At 42.1% G+C, this 18,840-nt stretch overlaps 1 protein-coding gene across 1 annotated transcript in view; it reads right to left on the reverse strand.

Annotated features, from left to right (window-relative positions):
* LOC310992478 (teneurin-3) overlaps positions 1 to 18,840 on the reverse strand; it is a 123,339-nt gene that overhangs the window by 65,114 nt on the left and 39,385 nt on the right. Inside the window, exons 3-4 of the mRNA XM_083980542.1 lie at positions 9,941 to 10,166; positions 1,927 to 2,165 (exon numbers count right to left, since the gene is read on the reverse strand). Coding sequence (XP_083836668.1) covers positions 1,927 to 2,165; positions 9,941 to 10,166 — 465 coding nt within the window. The remainder of the gene's footprint in view (positions 1 to 1,926; positions 2,166 to 9,940; positions 10,167 to 18,840) is intronic.

Raw genomic sequence — 18,840 nt, forward strand, 5'->3', positions numbered from 1 at the left:
CACATTTCCCCTGCCTCCAAGCTGCATGAATACTTATATACCCGCTCGGGGAGAAAGGTTCAGTGTAAAGATTAAGGGCTTGGATGACAAGGGAGGGCATAAGGAGAGATGAATCTGTAACGGGTTTATTGCTGTGGTCAAGAATCTAAAGGTTAGCAAGAAGTCAGCTTTGACACACGCTGTAAAAAATGCTCGAAAGCTCTCTCATAGGAAATAATGCCCGGAGGAGGGGGAGGGGGAGGATGAGCATTAGTTTATCTTCTTGACTGAGATAAAAGCGTTTCCTGTTTGACAGAACGGGCAAGTTTCAGTTCAAGTACAACAAAGGCTGTGTGGACCAAGGTCTTCTTTAAAGTTCAAGTGCTCCAGACGGTTTCCTTTGTTACGAGTTCAGCTCCTAAACTTGTGTTTCATTTTGACGTTGCCATCTGTGCTGGCCATTTGAACTTCCCCTGCCTGTGTTTTAACAGGAGCCCCCCCCCCCCCCCAAGGACGCGCATTGGCTGTCGTTCTGTGAACTGTGATCAGAAGTGTGGGGATGATGCACAGCCGCTGTCAAAAGGGAAGCAGAAAGGAATGCCTTGTTGGAAACTGTACCGGGGCCATGTCTGCATATCTGACTGAGAGCTTAGTCAGACAGAAGCTACTGAATCATATCGGGACATCTGCAATTTCTGCAAAAAGGAGGAGGCAGTGAAATAGAAATACTCCTGGTGGAGATCAAGCTTCATACAGATTAAGAGGTATGCTGGCTCCATTCACTCCCTGCAGCTTGTCTGTCATTTGTTCTGTGTGACCGAATGACATGTCTAAAGACTGTCTAATGCCACAGCAGATAATGGAGTCGTGTTGTCTCTGACTAGAAATGAAAGAAATAGGTTGCTTCTGGCAGAGAAACTACTGGTTTTCATGTACTGGGCTGACAGCTTGTGCCGCACCTCCATGTTAGGCAATAACCGGTAAGTATTGGGTGCCGATATTTATGTCAAAGCCTGAGTGTATAGTTAATTTTGTCAGGCTAAGGTGGTTGATTTCAAACTAACGGTAATAAAATGGCTGTAGAAAATAAGAACTCCTTAAACCAGGCTCAGATTGTAAGAGATTGTGAAGCGCGCCCCCTCAAACTCACAGGAGAAATTCTGGTCTAAATACATTTCATTCAGTACACATGTTCAAGCTTAGAATATCTGGTAATGTGAGCAATTTACAGACTGAGATTTCACAACCTGAACGTCCTCCAGATACAATCACAGACACTACATGTGCCTTTGAACTGATAAGTTGAATGTGTTTTCATATGTACAGATGAAGACGTTGGGGAGGACGTGTGGGGTAAAAGCTACAAAGCAGTAGATTAGAGGGAAAACCCTGGTGTTTGTCGATGATTGAGAGGTAAAGAAAAAAAAAGAAAAGAAAAAAGAACTGAGCTGTGGGTCCAAATCAAACCTCGACTCATTCTCTGCAAGTTTTTAGTCAACGTATATATGACTTCATGAGCATGTCGCAGCTCAAGATCAAAGATTTCCACCTCTGAATGCTGACCTGGATGAATGGCTGTCTGTTTCCTGTGCTGTGCGTGTTTTTTTTTCCACAGGATTTTACAACATTACTATATAACCAAGTTCAGATAAAGTCTGAAATCCCTACAGATTCAAGAAGTCAGGTAAAATGCCAAATGAGGTGCACTTAAAAAAACTCTTTTATAATCATATCAACACACACAGCTCTCTCCAGCTTCACCCTTTCACTTACATCATCTGACTCTGGAGATAGGTGCTTAAAAAACCAGTGTGCAACTCATTAATGCGATTATCTTGGTAAACTCTTGTTCACTGACTCATTAATCTTTTGACATGGCTGTGTTTGTGTTTTGAGAAGAAGATAATCAGTGAAAACCAGCTCTCCCAGGTCTGAAACCAGTCTTACCTATGCAGTAGCACAGGATGATGGACAGCACCACGGCTATGCCCACGGCGATCAGGGCGGTGCACTTCCAGGAGCAGTGTTTGGGTGACTTCTTGAACTTGAACGCCCCTCTGGACAGGCTGTTTCTGGGCAAAGGGCGCGCCGGAGTGGAGTAAACCGTCCCCGTTGCCATGGTGTAACCAGGGGCAGCTGCGCCAAAGAAAGGTGTCGTTCCTGTGCCCGTCTTAAAAAGAAAGTGCCTGCATAGAGTAGAACAAAAAAAACAAAAAAAGAAGAATTAGGAGAAGACGATGAAAGATGTAATGAGCAATGGTTAAAAACAGAATCTCAAAACACAGATGTCGGAGGCTGAAACTTTAGCTCAGTCTCCAAGAAATTATGTTTCCACACAACTCATCAGGCAACTGGAAATTGGGAGCGGATTACGATTTCTATCAACCTAATGAGGAAATTTTGGGTAATTTATACATTCGGTAAACCACAAATACAGTACACTGGTAATGATCGTATCAGTAAAAATGTTCCCAGGCGACGTTTTTGATCAACGACGGTGCAGCAGAGTTTTTCCACTTGTGGGGACTCACACCACCTGGTTCGGGTTCGTGAAAGGTTGGGTTTAATATTGAAAAAGTTCACAGGGACAAACTCTACGATGGTGTAACCTCCCGTGTGTATTAGACTGCAAGAGACACCGGGTTATAGTCCAATATCCCGTATAATCCTGACATTGGAAAAGGTTAACAAAAAGTACCTCATAAAAACAATCATCTCCCACTTGCCCTTTTACAACTGGGCCTTTGCTAATAGCCCATTATACCTGGGGTAATTAAGAGGGTTTAATCAAATGCACTACGGAGTGATCGTCCTATTAACTTTTAAACCCCACGTGAAAAGCTCTTAAGTAAATGAATTAAGCCTTGTTGCCACTCTTGCCACTACTTAGAGATTAATACCCAAATGCCTCCAGGCTTATGGCGACGACCAGGGAAATTGGACAGACTGACCATGCATTACAAATGCCCCTCTAATCTGGAACTGTAGGATTTCATTAACACTTCGTACATTTTCGATAAAAAAATACAATTATTATAAAAAGTAAAACTATTTTGTACATTCCCATTAAGTACTCTTCCTTTTTGTGTTTATGTGTATTTGACGTTCTCTTTTTTAAGATAATGGTAAACTAAATTAAAGGCTTAAAATCTTAATCAGGGATGTTTTAGGAGCTGAGTTAATGCTTGACTATAAAAGAGGGAGAGAGCTAATTATTTACACTAATAAAAAGAATAGAGCAAACAAATTGTATAACACAGGCTATATTATTCAGGGGATGGTTGATCTGCATGATTACTCTCCTTCACACTCACTGTTACACACACAAATTATACCCAAGAGTACCAGCTCAGGGTTAAACGTATTGCTGAAGAGCACTTCAGCAGATGGTAAATAAAGTCAGTCGAGTGCTACGGATTCCTGTCCAGGTTTACAGCTCAGTGATCTGCAGGTAGCAAAATACAAGTTAAACAATATAGGAGGTTATAACAAGGAGTTTAAAACAACCACTAAAATAATGAAACAAACATTTAGAGAGTCATTTAGCTATAAAATTCAGACTCCAAGAGCAGCAAATGTTTCAATAACAGTAAAAATATAGTTGGATGTGAAAACATAAAATCATTAAAATGTGTTTCTTTTTTTTTTTAAGAGAAAGAGGAAGGACCAGAGAAAGCACAGTTCTCTCCTCTGGCGTCCACCCGTTTCTCTACAATCTCTCACACAACGTTTTACACAAGTCATGTTTTATGTGTTCTATAGATCCCAGGGGGAGGGGTTGCTATAGTAACTGTTAATTTAAACATACCAATAAACTGATAAAGCGGTGTTGGCTCATCAATTATTTGTGTGGCATCTGTGAAGACTCCATGTAAGTTTTGTAAAAGGCTTTTTTTAATCCTGACTCTGAATCTCCACTAAAAGAGCTTGAGAACGGCTAATTAGTGTAATAAGAGAATAATCTGAAGCCGAGCAGTCAAGGACTGAAAATCCGTGTGCTTCCCTGATTATGTGAAGGGAGCAGTGGGTCAACAAGCTTTAGGGGGAAACAGCAAATGGACCTAACAGTTTCCACTATGATATTCTTTTATTCTGACTAAACGCCGTGTGGTGAATAAAGCTTTTCATCGTGCATTAGCTGAATGCAGTTTTAACAGAAGTCAAAGAGAGACACCTCATAAATCTACACCATACTGCTTTACTCAGATTTCAGCCGTGCCTCTGATATTTCAGCTTCTTCTATCTCCCGTGAGGATATCACAGAGCTAAAACCCCCCACTGATCAATTCTTGACTAAAAGAACAAATGTCAGATTCGAATCGCCTGCCTCTTTGATGCCCCGATTGACACGTGCTGTCATGGACAGACAGGGACTCCATTTAAAGGTTACGGTGTGTCACTGCAGGAATGACAATGCTGCCGGCGTCTGCGACCTCGAGAAGTTCAGATTTCTCAATCTGGAACAATCTGTACTGTAGCTGCAGCAGACTCCGTAATATGCGGTTGGATATGAATTGAGGTCAAAACGTGCACAACGTTGGAGGCGGCAGACGTGTAGTCAGACACAGGCAAATAGACACTGCTATCTGGGGAGTTAAGTGTAAGTGGATGCAATCTGATGAGCCAGACAGGAAGGGACGGGGACGTGTGTGTTTGTGTATTCGTGAGTCGGGATGGGGTTTGCACTCTATTTGAGGGAGGTGAATAGCTATTGCGAGTTGCCGAGATGATCTGGAGACAGTTTTGCCTGGAAATAAATACCGCGAATCCACCTGTACTCTTATTTATGCAAAGACATGACTACATAATGCTCTCATCTGCCTCTAAGTCGAAGACACCTGAACAAAAAAAAACACAAAAAGACACATTTGTCTTGGTAACTTGATAATTATTCCCGAAAATCAAGCAAAGAAATGTATTTATAAACATTCGCACACACAGAAAAGTGTTTCTTTGCACTGATTAAACAATCTGAATGCACAGATAATTACCAGAAACATATGGCACGTCGTGGGTGGTTTAAAGCTCGAAAGTCGGTTATATTCTAGTCATTTATGTTTTCTGCTTTCTACAAGTGAAATGAAAAGTCAGAACCTGTGTGTAGGCTACTAGTGTCAGACACAAGTTCCTACACTGGACATTTATTGCACTCTGCTTTAAAGTAATTCTGGTGCTGATGTTTTCATGCCGCCCCCTTTTCCTCCTCCCCCCCCCCCCCTCAAACCTTTTTTTTTCCTTTTTTCTAAAGACCAGACTGAAGGGGTCTAAAGATGAAATGCTGTTGGACATGATTAACAAACAGCAGACCAGTGTAAATGTCTGCGGCTATACACACTGGATGACCGGCTGTAATTGATTACAGCCAGTGTGATGCAACAAGGCACATTACTATGCTAATCCAGCCGGCCCCAGTGATAGCAATGTACGCTGTGAGTGTGAGAGAGAATGAGGGAGGGAGAGAGAGAGAGAGAGGGAGAAGGAGAAGAGACAATCAAGAGAGTGTGAGACGAAAGCGAGCAAATGAATGGCTGTGTGTCAGTGCGATCGCGGTGTGTTTGTGTGCACGCCTGTCTGTCCCATTGAGAAGCCCGTAACACAAAAGCAGCAGCCAGCCCGGTCTCCTCTGCTCTCACAACATTGCTTGTCATCAGGATGACATTTGAAAACATCCTCACAGAGGACAAAAGACTAAACAGTGAGTGGGTGGATTTGTCTACGGTAAGCTCCAGCTGGAGGGGCGAGAGAGCACGCTGGAAACAATGCAAATCGAAGCCCTCAGAATACGTAAACTGCCTATTAGCTGCTGTCCTGTGTTAGCATTAGCATTTCAAGGTGAGAGCTGGAATAATCAGGCCGCTCTAATCCACGGTCGGGGAAAAAAAAAAAAAAAGACTACAGACTACAGATGTGGTGTAGCAGCATCACAGTGGCTGGTTTTCACACTATAGCTGCCGTCACCGTCGCTCTTCCCCCAGATCACCACCTGCCCTCGCGATGGGGGGCCTGTTAGCAGGTGCTATTCTGGTTCAGCTAAGATCGGCGCTTGTGTGATGGTATTTCGGCGCCCGGCGCTCTTTTTCGTGCCGTCCTGCCCACGGAAAATCAGCGTGGTGCCATCTTGAGTCACTCCCTGCGAGCGCTCAGAATGTTTGCACGTGGAATTGATTATATTTAACGGATTTGATCGGGGTTTGGCTCGAGAAGAGCTCAGCTGTTATGTACACACGTTTAAGATGTGGGCTTTGGAGTTTAACTCATGAGGGACAGTTGAGGTGAGGACATTTTCCAGGACAAGTATTTTGGCTGCTGCACGTTACATTGGTATTGTATTTTTTATTTATTTTTTTTAAATATGAATAACAATTAATCTTCAATATCTATCCACTGCTTGTGAAAGCTTTTACAGTTGCTGGCAAAAAATAATCTGGAACAGATGTACTTCATGTTGCCAGCAGCAGCAGCAGCAGCAGCAGCAGCAGCAGCAGCAACAGTTTATACAGTAGTCTAAAATAAGAGGAAAATATTGTACCACTCTGGAATCGTCACAGAAATGTGTGCCTGGCACGGAAGATATTGGCAAAATAAACAAAAAGGAAAACACATGAGAAGGAAAAGAGAGAAAAAAAAAAGACACGTCTTGAGGATTACCACTTTGTCTACACCACCATCCACTTTGGCAGGTAACCAGCCATCACTGGAAGCTTCCCTTCCATTCCAAAAGGCTAGTTGGCTGGTGTTTTGCACATGACTAATCAGTCCTGGTGCGATACCGAAACTGCGGCTGGTGCACAAAAAAAAGTTCAATTTTCCCCCTCTGATGTGAAGCGTGACAGTGTGACTCATGATTTACATGTGCGTCCCACACAAACAACTCCACACACACGCACGCATGCACACAGGGACATACACACACACACAAACACACACAAAAACCAAATCCTTCTTGGATTACCTCCCCATTCTCTTTTTTTTTTGCCCCCGAGAACAATTCTAACACGTTTTCCATCAGGAAAATGTACTGTCTGTGGGACACTGTACCACATGATGATTTTAGAGCTGAGACATAATTTCATTTCACCAAAGGACTCCCTTGACACATGAATCCAATGAGGATTGACAGTACATTTATAACTGCAACGTGTGGCTGGGCAGGCCTTCAAGAGATTCATTCTCAAATGTCATAACGGCTGTTCTAGCTGAACCTCACTGAGTCTAAGTGAAAAGGAAAAAAATGCTGAAGTGGGCGCCAAAGGACATACATATGTAAGAGGAGACACTTACAGTACCTGTATCTTATCCAGTGGAGCACTTATAGAGCTTATAGTAAAATACACATTTCACATACACACACTGATAGAGTCTATCTTAAACAAAGGATTAAGTGCTGCTCGAGAATAATTACCGTATATGTGCAAATGGTCTCTTAAGGGACGTGGCGATTCATTTTTTTAATGAAATTGAATGGAATATTTCTAATTGAAAATTTCACCAAATACTGTTCGGGTGGAGTCAAGTGGTTAGTGAGGGAACCCTGAGGGATTTATTAAAAGTACTCCACGCACTTTAAAAGATCTAAATGTCTCCTCTGCACTTGTGAATAGCATCAAACAGCGGGCAGCCTCACTGCTCTGTTGCCAACTAATTGAGCCCTTTAAATACAGTGATCTAAGTTTGCATAAAGCAGGACGAAAAGCTGAGGGAGAGTTACTTCACGGGTTTATCTTAAGTGTGAAGAACCTGCACTGTGACACTTAAAACTCCCAGGCCAGAGTCTGTCTCGGGATCCGAAACATTGTCCCATCCTGACCTTCATCGCCTCGCTCAAGCTCGGGTTTCTGTTAATTAGAGATCAAGTGTAAATGTCAACGACACCGACAGACGTGGACGGCTTTTTTTTATTTTTTTGTGCCGCCTTTATTTCTTTGAGCTTTTAAAAAGGCCTTTGCTCGTCTGATGCATATGTCTGATGCTTTTAAACTCTGGGGGTAAATGAGCTGAAATCAAATTTAGCATCTTTACACAGCTCTGACAGAACGATCACAGCGGGATCAGTGGCTTTACAGCGCTCACCGTGCAACAATGAGCCGTAGTTACAGTTGGTAGTTACCGAGTGCGGCACTTCACTCATTTAGAAGAACATTGAAAGCTATTCACTATGAAAGCGAGTCGGTACCGAGTCAAATTAGCACACTCACGCTTTGAAGACCAACACTTTTATGGGAGGTTACACACACATTATTCATTACTGCTAATTGCTGTAAAAGTAGCTAATGCTGTCAAATGAGTGCTTTATTTTCAAGGAGGTCATGTCACAGGAAATATATTAAGCAAGATCATAACATTGTGATTTATATTTGACAGTTTTTTAATCGACTGCCTTGTACGGAATAATTTACTGTCTGCACGTGTGACCACGTCTACTGCGCCGCATGAGAAATAAAATCCATGTTGATGTTGAGGATTCAAAAAAGAGATTCACACCCCTGCTGCAGCGGAGGCTGCTTACCTACATGTGCTGTGCCAGGACTCTGCTCACCCAAAACCCCCTGAAGGCAGCATAATAAATACTTTCTGGAGCTTCTGTTTACATTTCCCAACCTGGTGGTTTTCTTGACATGTGCAATTATGTGGTGAACCGGGTCTTCCCTTTTGGCCTCGTTGGTTCACAGCAGCCCCCTGTTCCCACCCACTGGCAAGCACTTGATTTAGAGTCCACTGTGCTGATAGTGATTTATGCCTCACTTGATGATAGGTGTGCCCATATTGTTTTGTCGATACGGCTAAGACAGCTCAAGGTCATAGCGCGGTTAGTATTCAATCACCGCATCTCCCTGAGAATGTGAGACTGTCACCACATATCCCAATTGATTCGGTCAGATCATAAGAGGCTGTGTTACTTCATGCTGCCACAGACAAAATTCAAAGTTTGCATTCATCTACGGCTCTGAAAGGGGACGCAGTGCCAGGGAAATATCAGGCGGCAACGCAATCATTTACTCGGGGCCGTTTCTGAGTCAGGGCGCAATGTACCACACTTCATTAGCCAGGATATTTTGAGCTCACTGATTAAGAAAGATGTAACTGATGTTTCAGGAGGGAAACTTGGCAGTGGCTCTTATGACAAAGTGGTATCTTGCACAGCAAATTTTGATATAACACACGCACACTATCCGCTTCCCAAGTTTCCTATGAAGTTATAGCCTCTCTGATTTGAACTGGTGGGCTCTCTGATATTCACGTAGTTCCAGCTAATCATGCACTTTCCTTCTGAGTGAGGGTCCGTCTAATTTAGTAATCAGCTCCAAATTGTAGGTGCATAGAAAAAAAACATTTAAAAAAAAGAGCACTCGACAAAATTGTTCTCAAAGTGGGAGAAACTATGGTTGTTATCAAAGTCAATGGTAATCATAATTTCTGCAGGCAAAAATTGTGGCATGATAATTTAAACTGATGAGGTGCAGTTCTTAAAATGAGTCACACTTAAATATCTGTATTACCCACCAACGTCTGGAGGACTAAAACCGAACATATTAATAAAGTCATCATGTGTGTTATTAATTTGTGTTATCATATTATCATTATATAATATATTATACAATTTCATGATATAATTTCTGCAAGATAACCATCTACCAGGAGATAACCAAGCCCCCAGCACCGTCTTCCCCCACTGTCATAAATGTACATATGCCCTGGGAACAGCCGATCAGGGGTCTTAGTCAGGGCAAACCTACAGTAAGAGTCCCTGCAGGCTAAGACAACCTTATGTTCCACAAGCCTACCTGGGAATTAGACTGACATGTAACTAAAGCCACACTGGCTGGAGTGACACCTGGATAAACAAGATCTGTGTCAGATGTTGAGGGACCAGGACAGGCCGATGATAAATGAGCTACTAGAACAAGACACACGTGGACAAGGTACATATGAATTTCCCCTGTTGTGTTGTCGGTCACCTCACCTGCTCTCCAGGGCCACATTGCTGCCCAGGACCCAGCTGTCCTGCAGCTGGACGCATTCTGCCGTACTCTGCAAGTCGGCCGCCAGGCCGGCTGTGGGTGGTGGGCTCGGGCTCCTCTGATTGGCCAGTGAGCTGCGGCTCAGGGACGTGATGGACGGATGCTGCTTGTGTGAAGGTGGGGCTGGCGGGAGGGGCGGCGGGCCTTGCTGACTAGACAGATGATCTCCTGCAGAGAAGCAAAGGCAAAGAGATGTCAGAATATTAAGAGTGTTCTTAAGCCACCATTATCTGTTCTGCTGCTTCGAGAGTGGGTTTGCTAAAAGACAGCAGATGGGTAATATTACGCACCTGTATGCAAGATATGACAGCACACGACCAAATAACAGACGCAGAAAAGTAAATACAACCAAGAGCAAGACATTAAGATGAGATGCAACCACTGCAAAAAGAAGGGAAATAAGAGCTGCTTTTATGGCGACTCACATAATAATTGTCGCAAAACGCCACACGCCTGACAGTTGGGTTCTCTTAAACAGAAGGTCACTTAGAGAGGCAGCTGTTCCTTTATGGGCGCTTAACGCAATGTTTCACGTTTGATTACAGCCGGAGAAGACTCTCAAATAACTAATGACCAGAACATCCATTAGAGCTCTGAGAGAACAGGTTTTCCAATTTCACACAAAGCTGTGTAATTGGCCCCCAGAATGGCATGTGGTGATTATCTATCCATCTTCCCCTTTTAAAAAGGTAAAAACCCACAGTGCTGACAATTCTGATTTGCTCCAATGAGCCCCAAATGGGTATCGTCTTTCTTTCCTCGCGCAGGCTTACAGAAGATTGAGAAAGCTGGGAGATGCGTCTTTCAGGAGCTGTTGTTGTTTTTTGCACTGACAGCATGAATTTTTATAAAGCCAGAAGGAGTTAAATTTAGAGCATATGAATGCTGAAGGTGGGATCAGGTGCATGATTTAACCTTCCACTCGCCCACCATGCATAAAGACCTTGTACCCACAGAACGAACCATGCTCAATGCTACTGGCCGCACTGAGGAACCTTATTGAAAGGACGTTCGTCATTGTTTAGAAAAGAGCCTTTAATCACCATGCAATTTTTGTCCTTCGCCTTGTGCTTCCACTTTTCACTGCGCCCTTCAATGCATAAAACAAGCTGTTCGATGCAGACAAATGAACCCGTACTCTGGTTCCCCTGTGCTACACGGAAACATCTACTGTATGCCGTTCACAGCTGTGCTTTGGGGTAAAATCCTTCAGGCTGCTCCACATGCAGACTGTTGGTACAACTGAGGATCCCTTATGAGATTTTAACTGGGCATATGTAATACAACACATACAGTCATGTAAGTAATACTGTCTGCTCTTTACAAATTCTACCAACCATTTAGCTGATTTTTGCACTTCATTTAGTATTTTGAAACATCTGTTACATCTATATAGAGTGGAGACAGTGAGAAAAATACACATACTGTAGATACTATTGACATACAGTATAATGGGTAAATGGTTTGGAGCAGAGTCAGGAGGGTGCACAGTGTTGGTGCACAAGACATATCTAGGAATAATTGATTCCTCACTGTAATTGCACGGCAACAGCATGGCTATAAATACGATAAAGGGAAACTCATCAGGGAAAGATGAAGGCTGTTTTTTCCCTCCTATTTTGTGTGGACTGTGATGATTAGACCTGGATCAAACCCAATCAAATATGATCCCTTCATAACCCCAAACTACCTTGTTCCAAGTCGAGCCCCAGTCAGAACATACAAATTATACCTTAGATCAACTGTGGTATTGGCATTTTAAAAATATAAGGGCGCCATGACTTAGTGATAATGAATACAAGACATACCACTCATCTCTTGGGCTAGACTGTGAGCCCTATTAGAAAAGTGCTAAGTAGGCTAATAGAAATGTGGATTATCTACCAACACTGTCTGGTTTTACATCACCTCTGGGCTTTACTCCACCGTGCGAGCCTGCAGCAGCCACAAGCTCCACTTCACTTTCCCGCAGACGTATTTTTCATATAATCAGCAGCACACGCTCGCATAAGAGCATAATGTCCATGAGTGATGAGAGGGAGAGTTTCAGGAAACATAAAATGATCGAACAGAGGGAAGTGGGAAGATGATGCCCAAAATGTGTTAACTTTAGGAGGTCAAAGTTGTTGTTTTTTTGTTTATTAAAACACTTATGAAGAAAAGATAAACAGCAACGAGCTGATTGTACAAAGGAAATTAGATTTTGTAAAACACACACAAAACAAATGCTGTAGTTGTTCTTGACCTTATTATCACGCCCGCGTATGACACAGTCGATCCCTGTAAACACTCCGCCCTCCCATTTTGCATTACAAATAAAGATACATGACAGATATTGCAAACATCTGTATCCATTTATCTTCATGTCTGCGTATTGATCTATTGGCATAAAGTGCAAGTGAACATCTTGATTGCCCTTGTTTGGCTCAGTGCTGCTGCTGCACTGCTCATACTGAGAGTTTGAAAATGCAGCATAGACTAAACTCCAACCTATAAAAACAGAGCAGGTGCATTATGGTTGATGGAAATAGCGCCGGCACAGCAACAGAGATGAGTGTCAAGTCCAAACACCCTCACTGTCACAACTTTATGGTCAATCCTGAATCAATTTCAGGCGAATCAAGGCACTGAGGGCATGACTGAACTGTGACATGAAATGAACCTTGTTTTTAGGTGAAAACACTTGCTGAGCATAAGGTTCTCAAAACATTAAATCCCAAAAACCTTCAAAGGAGTAGGATTTGACATGCAGCAAATCTGTCTGCATAATCCCACAATGGACTAAGGGAACGTAAAATCCGGTGAACTGAATTAAACCTACTGTATGCATGCTTTGCAAAAATGCACACAAAAGCTTTTGCGTAAAAATAAGACCTTGCACTTGAAATGTTGTGTTTCAGTTCACTGCAAAGGGGTTAGAGATGAAACGGTGACTCAGTTCTGTTTTCAAAAAGTTAAAGAGTTCAAATCAAGTCTCATTATGAAGTGTTTTCCCCACATAAAGGTGTGCAAAACAAGAATCCAAAATGTCGTGTGCTATGCAGACTGACCGAGGTCACCTTCAGATGGAATGAGGTGGCAAAAAAAAAATCAATGGTGGTTTTTGTCACTATTAATATAATTGACACAGAATGACACTTAACTTCACCAGCTGGACTAAATTCACCATATTATAGAAAAGAAAGCAGCAAAAGCGGTGTGAACTAATCTAAAATGGCTTCTCACTTGCCTTAATCCACCTTTCAGCTCAACAAATAGACACTGCACACCTCCTAATATATCAGCACTTATAAATCTGAGGACTAACTCATCCAGTCACCTTAGCCTGTGAGATATTACTCAACACTGAGCTATGCCCTTTAAAGCATTCAGATCTGAGACCTGACTCTGTGTGGACTTTGAGTGATCAATTATGCAAACATTTTTCTAAGTTAAAGGCTTTTTCCTCATCCCCTTAATCTTTATCCTTTTGAGGTCAAGATCAAATGGTGAAAGAGTTGATTTTTTAATATGAGACTTGGTTCTTGTTGCACATGAAAAAAAGAAAAGTAAACAAGTTGCATTTCTGTATTTTAATATGAAAATCAATATTTTAAGGGCAGTACAGTGTTTCACTCCACATGATACTGGGCAGAAAAAAAAAAAAGCATGGACCCTTGAAAATATACGATGCCATTTGTTTTTTTTTTCTAGCCTCTCAATGTCCCTGCACACAGTAGGAGTCAGTTTGTCTGAGTGATGTGAGGCGCAGTGGGTTCTAGTCTCCAATTTGAGGCATACGTTTGAATCCAATTTCTGACAAACTGTTTTGCACTCAGGACAGGGTCTCTCTATGATGAAAAGCTATAAGTGATAACCTCAATGTGATTCTGTGTAATGTAGCACTCGCAGAGCAGCGGTGCAGTGTGCATTCTCTGTGTACTTGTGGTTTTGAAAGCCACTGGGGCAAACCAAGCTGAAATATGGACATTTGGCACAGTAGCACTTTGAATTAGATTATCCACTGAACCACATATGTTGGATTGTGTCTCTCTGTGTATTTGCATGTGTGTGTGTGTGTGTGTGTGTGTGTGGCTTTTGTGTTATTTTCTGTTTTAATAAGCACACTAAACAATGAGTCTTTAAGAAAGCCATGGCATTGTCTTCCATCAGGACACACAGGGAATTAAGCTGGCCTTTAAAGTGCAGGCTCAGTGACTGGGAAGGCAGATGAAACAGCTGTGTGGTTTATGGGGCTTTGCTTTGAAATCAGATCAAGACGGATGCCTCCTTTGCATAATTCCTCAACGTCAGCTTGTCATCATCTCCATCAGCAACATGCTTTAAAAGGACCTTTGTGATTAATACTGCATGCCAGCGCTAAAATGACAGACTCATTCCATTCTTAATGATGCCTGCAATATCTTTCAAATCTATCAAAGCCCCTGTATTTCAACACAAACACTTCTTGGAGTACATCTTTGTTTTAGGCGCTCTTAAGACTTGAGAGGCTGCTCTTTACAAGAGGCGAGTACGTTGGGGCTGCATGAGTGAACCAGAAAAATGTACATGTCGCAGAAAATACCTACAATGTGTGTTTCTGATATCTCAAATGGTTTGGGTTTCTGTATTCAAACTATTCATTCAATTCTGAGATAAATGAGGTTACGACAGCCAGTTCAAATTCCACAACAATTCTCTTGAACTTTTTATGTCACTGCTTGATATTTGGATGTTGAGGTCTATTACGTTTCTATGATGTACGCTACTTTGAAAATATCTTTTTTTGATTAAAGCACTGATAGACCTTGAATACTCCGAATAATGTTCCAACACAGAGTCGGGACACAATTAAAAGCCGTTTTGCACTCACTAAGCTTGGCAAGCTCAGTGAAAGCCTTTTCATATTCATTGTGTAAGTACTACTGCAAAAGGTCTTGTGCCATTTTACTCTCCATTAAGAGAGTGATGCAACTGCTAATGGAATTGAAAGGGCATTTGCTTTGACTGGCTTGCCCTTCATCAATAGGAAAATTGCGCTATGTGTGCATCACGAGAATCCCATCAAAATAGATCACCTAATCTATAGGGACTACCATTTTTCTGTTATGGCTCCAAGCGTTTTCTTTTTACAGAATATTCATAAATATCTAAATTAAATTACATTTTTAAAAAAAGAAAAAAAAAAAGTATTTCCGCTCTGCAACGTTCTGACTTTCAGGAAACATATTAAAATGAGACAGACGGACCACTAACAAAATCCCCGCATTTGATTTTATATGAAATGAATAATGGATGAAGTCCATGATAAAACATGCCATTTGGACCAGGTAGGATGTTTATATATGTCAAATCAATAAAGTCATTCTCATCAGTGCCTTGTTTTCTATTCCGTCTCAGCACAGCTCTGGCGCCTGGTTGAAGGCAGTGGCAGTATCCTCCAGTATAGGGAAAGAGACAGCAGCTTGTCACCGGGACGCCCTGAAGGTGGAGTGAGGGTGGTGGTGGTGGTGTTTAAGGGGGGAGGGAGTGGGCTATACCCGCTGGAATTCGGGACCATTAGAACAACCTTGCCCTAGGTGAGTTTTGGGGATTTACTCTGCAAAGGGAGTTGGCAATTTTCAGGGGCTTGGGGTTTTAAGAAAAAAAAAAAAAGAAAAAAAAAGAAGAAGAAGGAGCTGTGTGAATTCCATCATATTTCCTGCCAGAGTACCTTCACTGCTCTCACAGCCTTGCCCACTCTTCTTCTGACTTTCTATCTGATCAAAGACAGAAATTTCTTTTAAGCCTTTTCTCTGCAGGGTAACCAGGATGTAACCAATATTTCAAGGGTTACATAATCATTGCATTATAGAAAAAGGCATCATTTTACTTAAACGCACATAATATGCTCCTACGCAGTCATATAGAGGGCATTCATCAACTCGCATTGGATGCAAATCATTCACTGCAGAATGTATGATTTTTAAACACACTTAGGAAGTTGAACTCTGCTAAAGATGCAGAGTTACTATAAGCAGCTTCACATCACTGTTGGTCCATCTCTCTCTCTCTCTCTCTCTCTCTCTCTCTCTCTCTCTCTCTCTCTCCACTCTCACTCAGACATTGCTACAGATGGCAGATCATCATACAGATGATGACTGCTTAGCAGCTCTCCGGTTACATAGCAGTTACACTCCGTCTCAAAAGCTGCTTCGACAATTAGCCTGCTGACAAAACACTTAGTTGTATTTATTCATGTGTGGACAGCTTTGGCTTCCTTGTTTTGCGCAGAGAGATTGTGTTCACACCTTGGTAAGAAAAATAAAATAAAAGAGCCTACAGTTTGTAACTTGGGTGAGGACAACACGGTTTCCTCAGAACAGCACTGACAATACACGTATTACTACATTTTGTTCAACCTGCAGAGCTGAAACCTGGCTCAGTCCATGGGGAAGTGTGCCAGTTCTCACTTTTCTGAAACACACTTCTCTTTGATTTGCCTTCACACTGCCATTAACTTCAGCCACCAGTCTGCACAAGTTAATATTCAACCCTAATAGTCTATATTCAAGTTTATGCAGATTCACATTGTCATAAAAAGTTGATTTTAACCATCATGAAAAACCAAAGAATCCCCAAATTTTTAAAGATGCGTGTAACATTATTTCCGACTGATACAGATCTTTGAGGTTATATCATAACAAAGATTAAAAACCTCAAGCATCATTTGCTGTAACTGATTGAATCTGTGAGTTATCACAGATGGATGAAGATGGAAATCTTTTAAAAGGTCGGTTATAAATAAATATAAACAATGGCAATGAATTATTTTTAGAGTGTTGCAGAGTTACATCTGAAGTTTTTAGTATCTGAAGTTATTGAAGAGATTGATTTTCTTCTTCTTCTTCTTTGCAGCACTTGGAGAGGTGTTAAATGCTGTAAACACAACGCAAACCCTGACATATTATGACCTTGAATCGCTGTTGAATTGTGGTAAACATGTTAGGAAATACTCACCTATTTATACATCTACCTCTTACATACCTTCTGTACATAGGCGTTCATTTATAGTTGTGTTGCTAACCACCTGTGTAGTAATACCCTTGTAAATACGATAAACGAGTGAACTTGCACTCACAAAGCTGTTTTCTTGTCCTATTGACAACTCAAAGCAATTTCCAGTCGTGGCCACATTCACCTATTCATCAGACCTTCATACACTGATGGAACAACCATCAATGCAGTGTGAGGGCTGAAGGAACCAGGGGAATGAATGGCCAACTTTCTGATTTGTAAGTTGGCCCTGAGCCCTTCACGCCTTGCAACTTACAACACTGCAGCAACACACGCAAATCCACAAACGCGCTGCAAATTCAGAAAACATCTTTAATAATTTGGCAACTCATGCGCTGCCAGTTCACACAACACAATGGAAGTGATTCCAAGGGACACTGACGATTGATGCCCCTTGGCTGGGTAGCTTGTAGCTCAGTGTCCACTTGGGACTATTTAAGTTTCCCAAATTGTTAGAGACACAGAGAGAGAATGGAAAGTCAGAGAGAGGGAGATGATATGGCACAAAGGCCCGAGGGCTGGACTGGAACGCGGCTGCTGTGGTTGCGATTACTCCTCCATGGTACACCTCCACTCCCATTTGTATTTCACAATGCAGTTGTGTATATTTGCATGTTTTTTTTCTTAAATTCAAGTGCATTAAGCTCTCAGGGCCACCGTAGAGTAGTGGACAACCCACTCGCCCTCCTAAATCACAGCCACCCACAATGTAAAAACATCAAGTGAAGAGTTACAATTGTGACAATTCCCTATTGGTTACACACACACACACACACACATATATACAGTATACACACATATAAGCTATGCGTTTTCACATTGTCATCCGCCCCATTGTTAATACGAAACTACTGATAAGAAAAGCTTTAAGAATATATCTGAATGGCTCCTGTCAACCAGTTATATTGAAAAGTGCTTTGAAAAAATAATGAACGTCCCCACTTTCCAGGCAATCCCGCCCTGCAGTTCTCGTCGCAGCCATCATGTTGGCGACACATTCTTAGCCTCACAGCCTTGATCTGTTGTTATAAATCGCAATAACAGCAGCGACCTGCCTCTTTCTGTCACTGCATCATCCCTTCTTCTTTTCTTTTCTTTTTTTGACTGTGGAGCAACACTGTGAACTACGGCATCGTGAGGCGTATAATATAAACAAATCACCTACAAAAAAGTGGGGAAAAGGAGGAACTGGAGACCTGCTCTCATCCAAATGCATCTCCACTCAGCACTTTGTTGTGTTGTCTCTTTTGAATGGTGTTGTTTTCTTTTCTTTTCTTTTTTGTCTAGGCATTCTTTTGAAAAGGAAGTCACCGGTTTCAATCTTCCTCCTGAGCACGTTTGAACTGCACTAGCCCTAAGAGCAGTCATTCACCCTCTCCCCCGATTGCTGCGGTGGCTTGAATGGCTTGTGCCTTCAGTAACAGCCGGTAGCTGTGACGGTGCAGCCGGTAGCTGGCTTCTGGCTGATGTTGAAATCGTGGCGCGGGTGGTCCTGGCAAAGTGAGGGAGAGGAGAGACGGCTTCTTTGCATTCAAGAGCCTGCTGACGGATTTTTAAGCAATTTATTTCACAATTGCAACCAAACCTCTAAGTGTCAGGAATAACAACAAAGCAGTTCCACTGAAGTGCGAGTCATTTCTCTGTCTAAGGCAATATAGATTTGAATTAGTAATTGCACCAAAAAAAATGTTGCCTACATCATTTTAGGGGTCATAGAAATGTGACATGTGCACTCTGGAGAACTATTCATGTGCCTCCCCATTCATTTACAGCTCGCTTCCCCAATCACTTGAGAAAATGGTTGCAG

Source organism: Trachurus trachurus (genome assembly GCF_905171665.1).
Source record: "Trachurus trachurus genome assembly, chromosome: 10".
Lineage (NCBI taxonomy): Eukaryota > Metazoa > Chordata > Actinopteri > Carangiformes > Carangidae > Trachurus > Trachurus trachurus.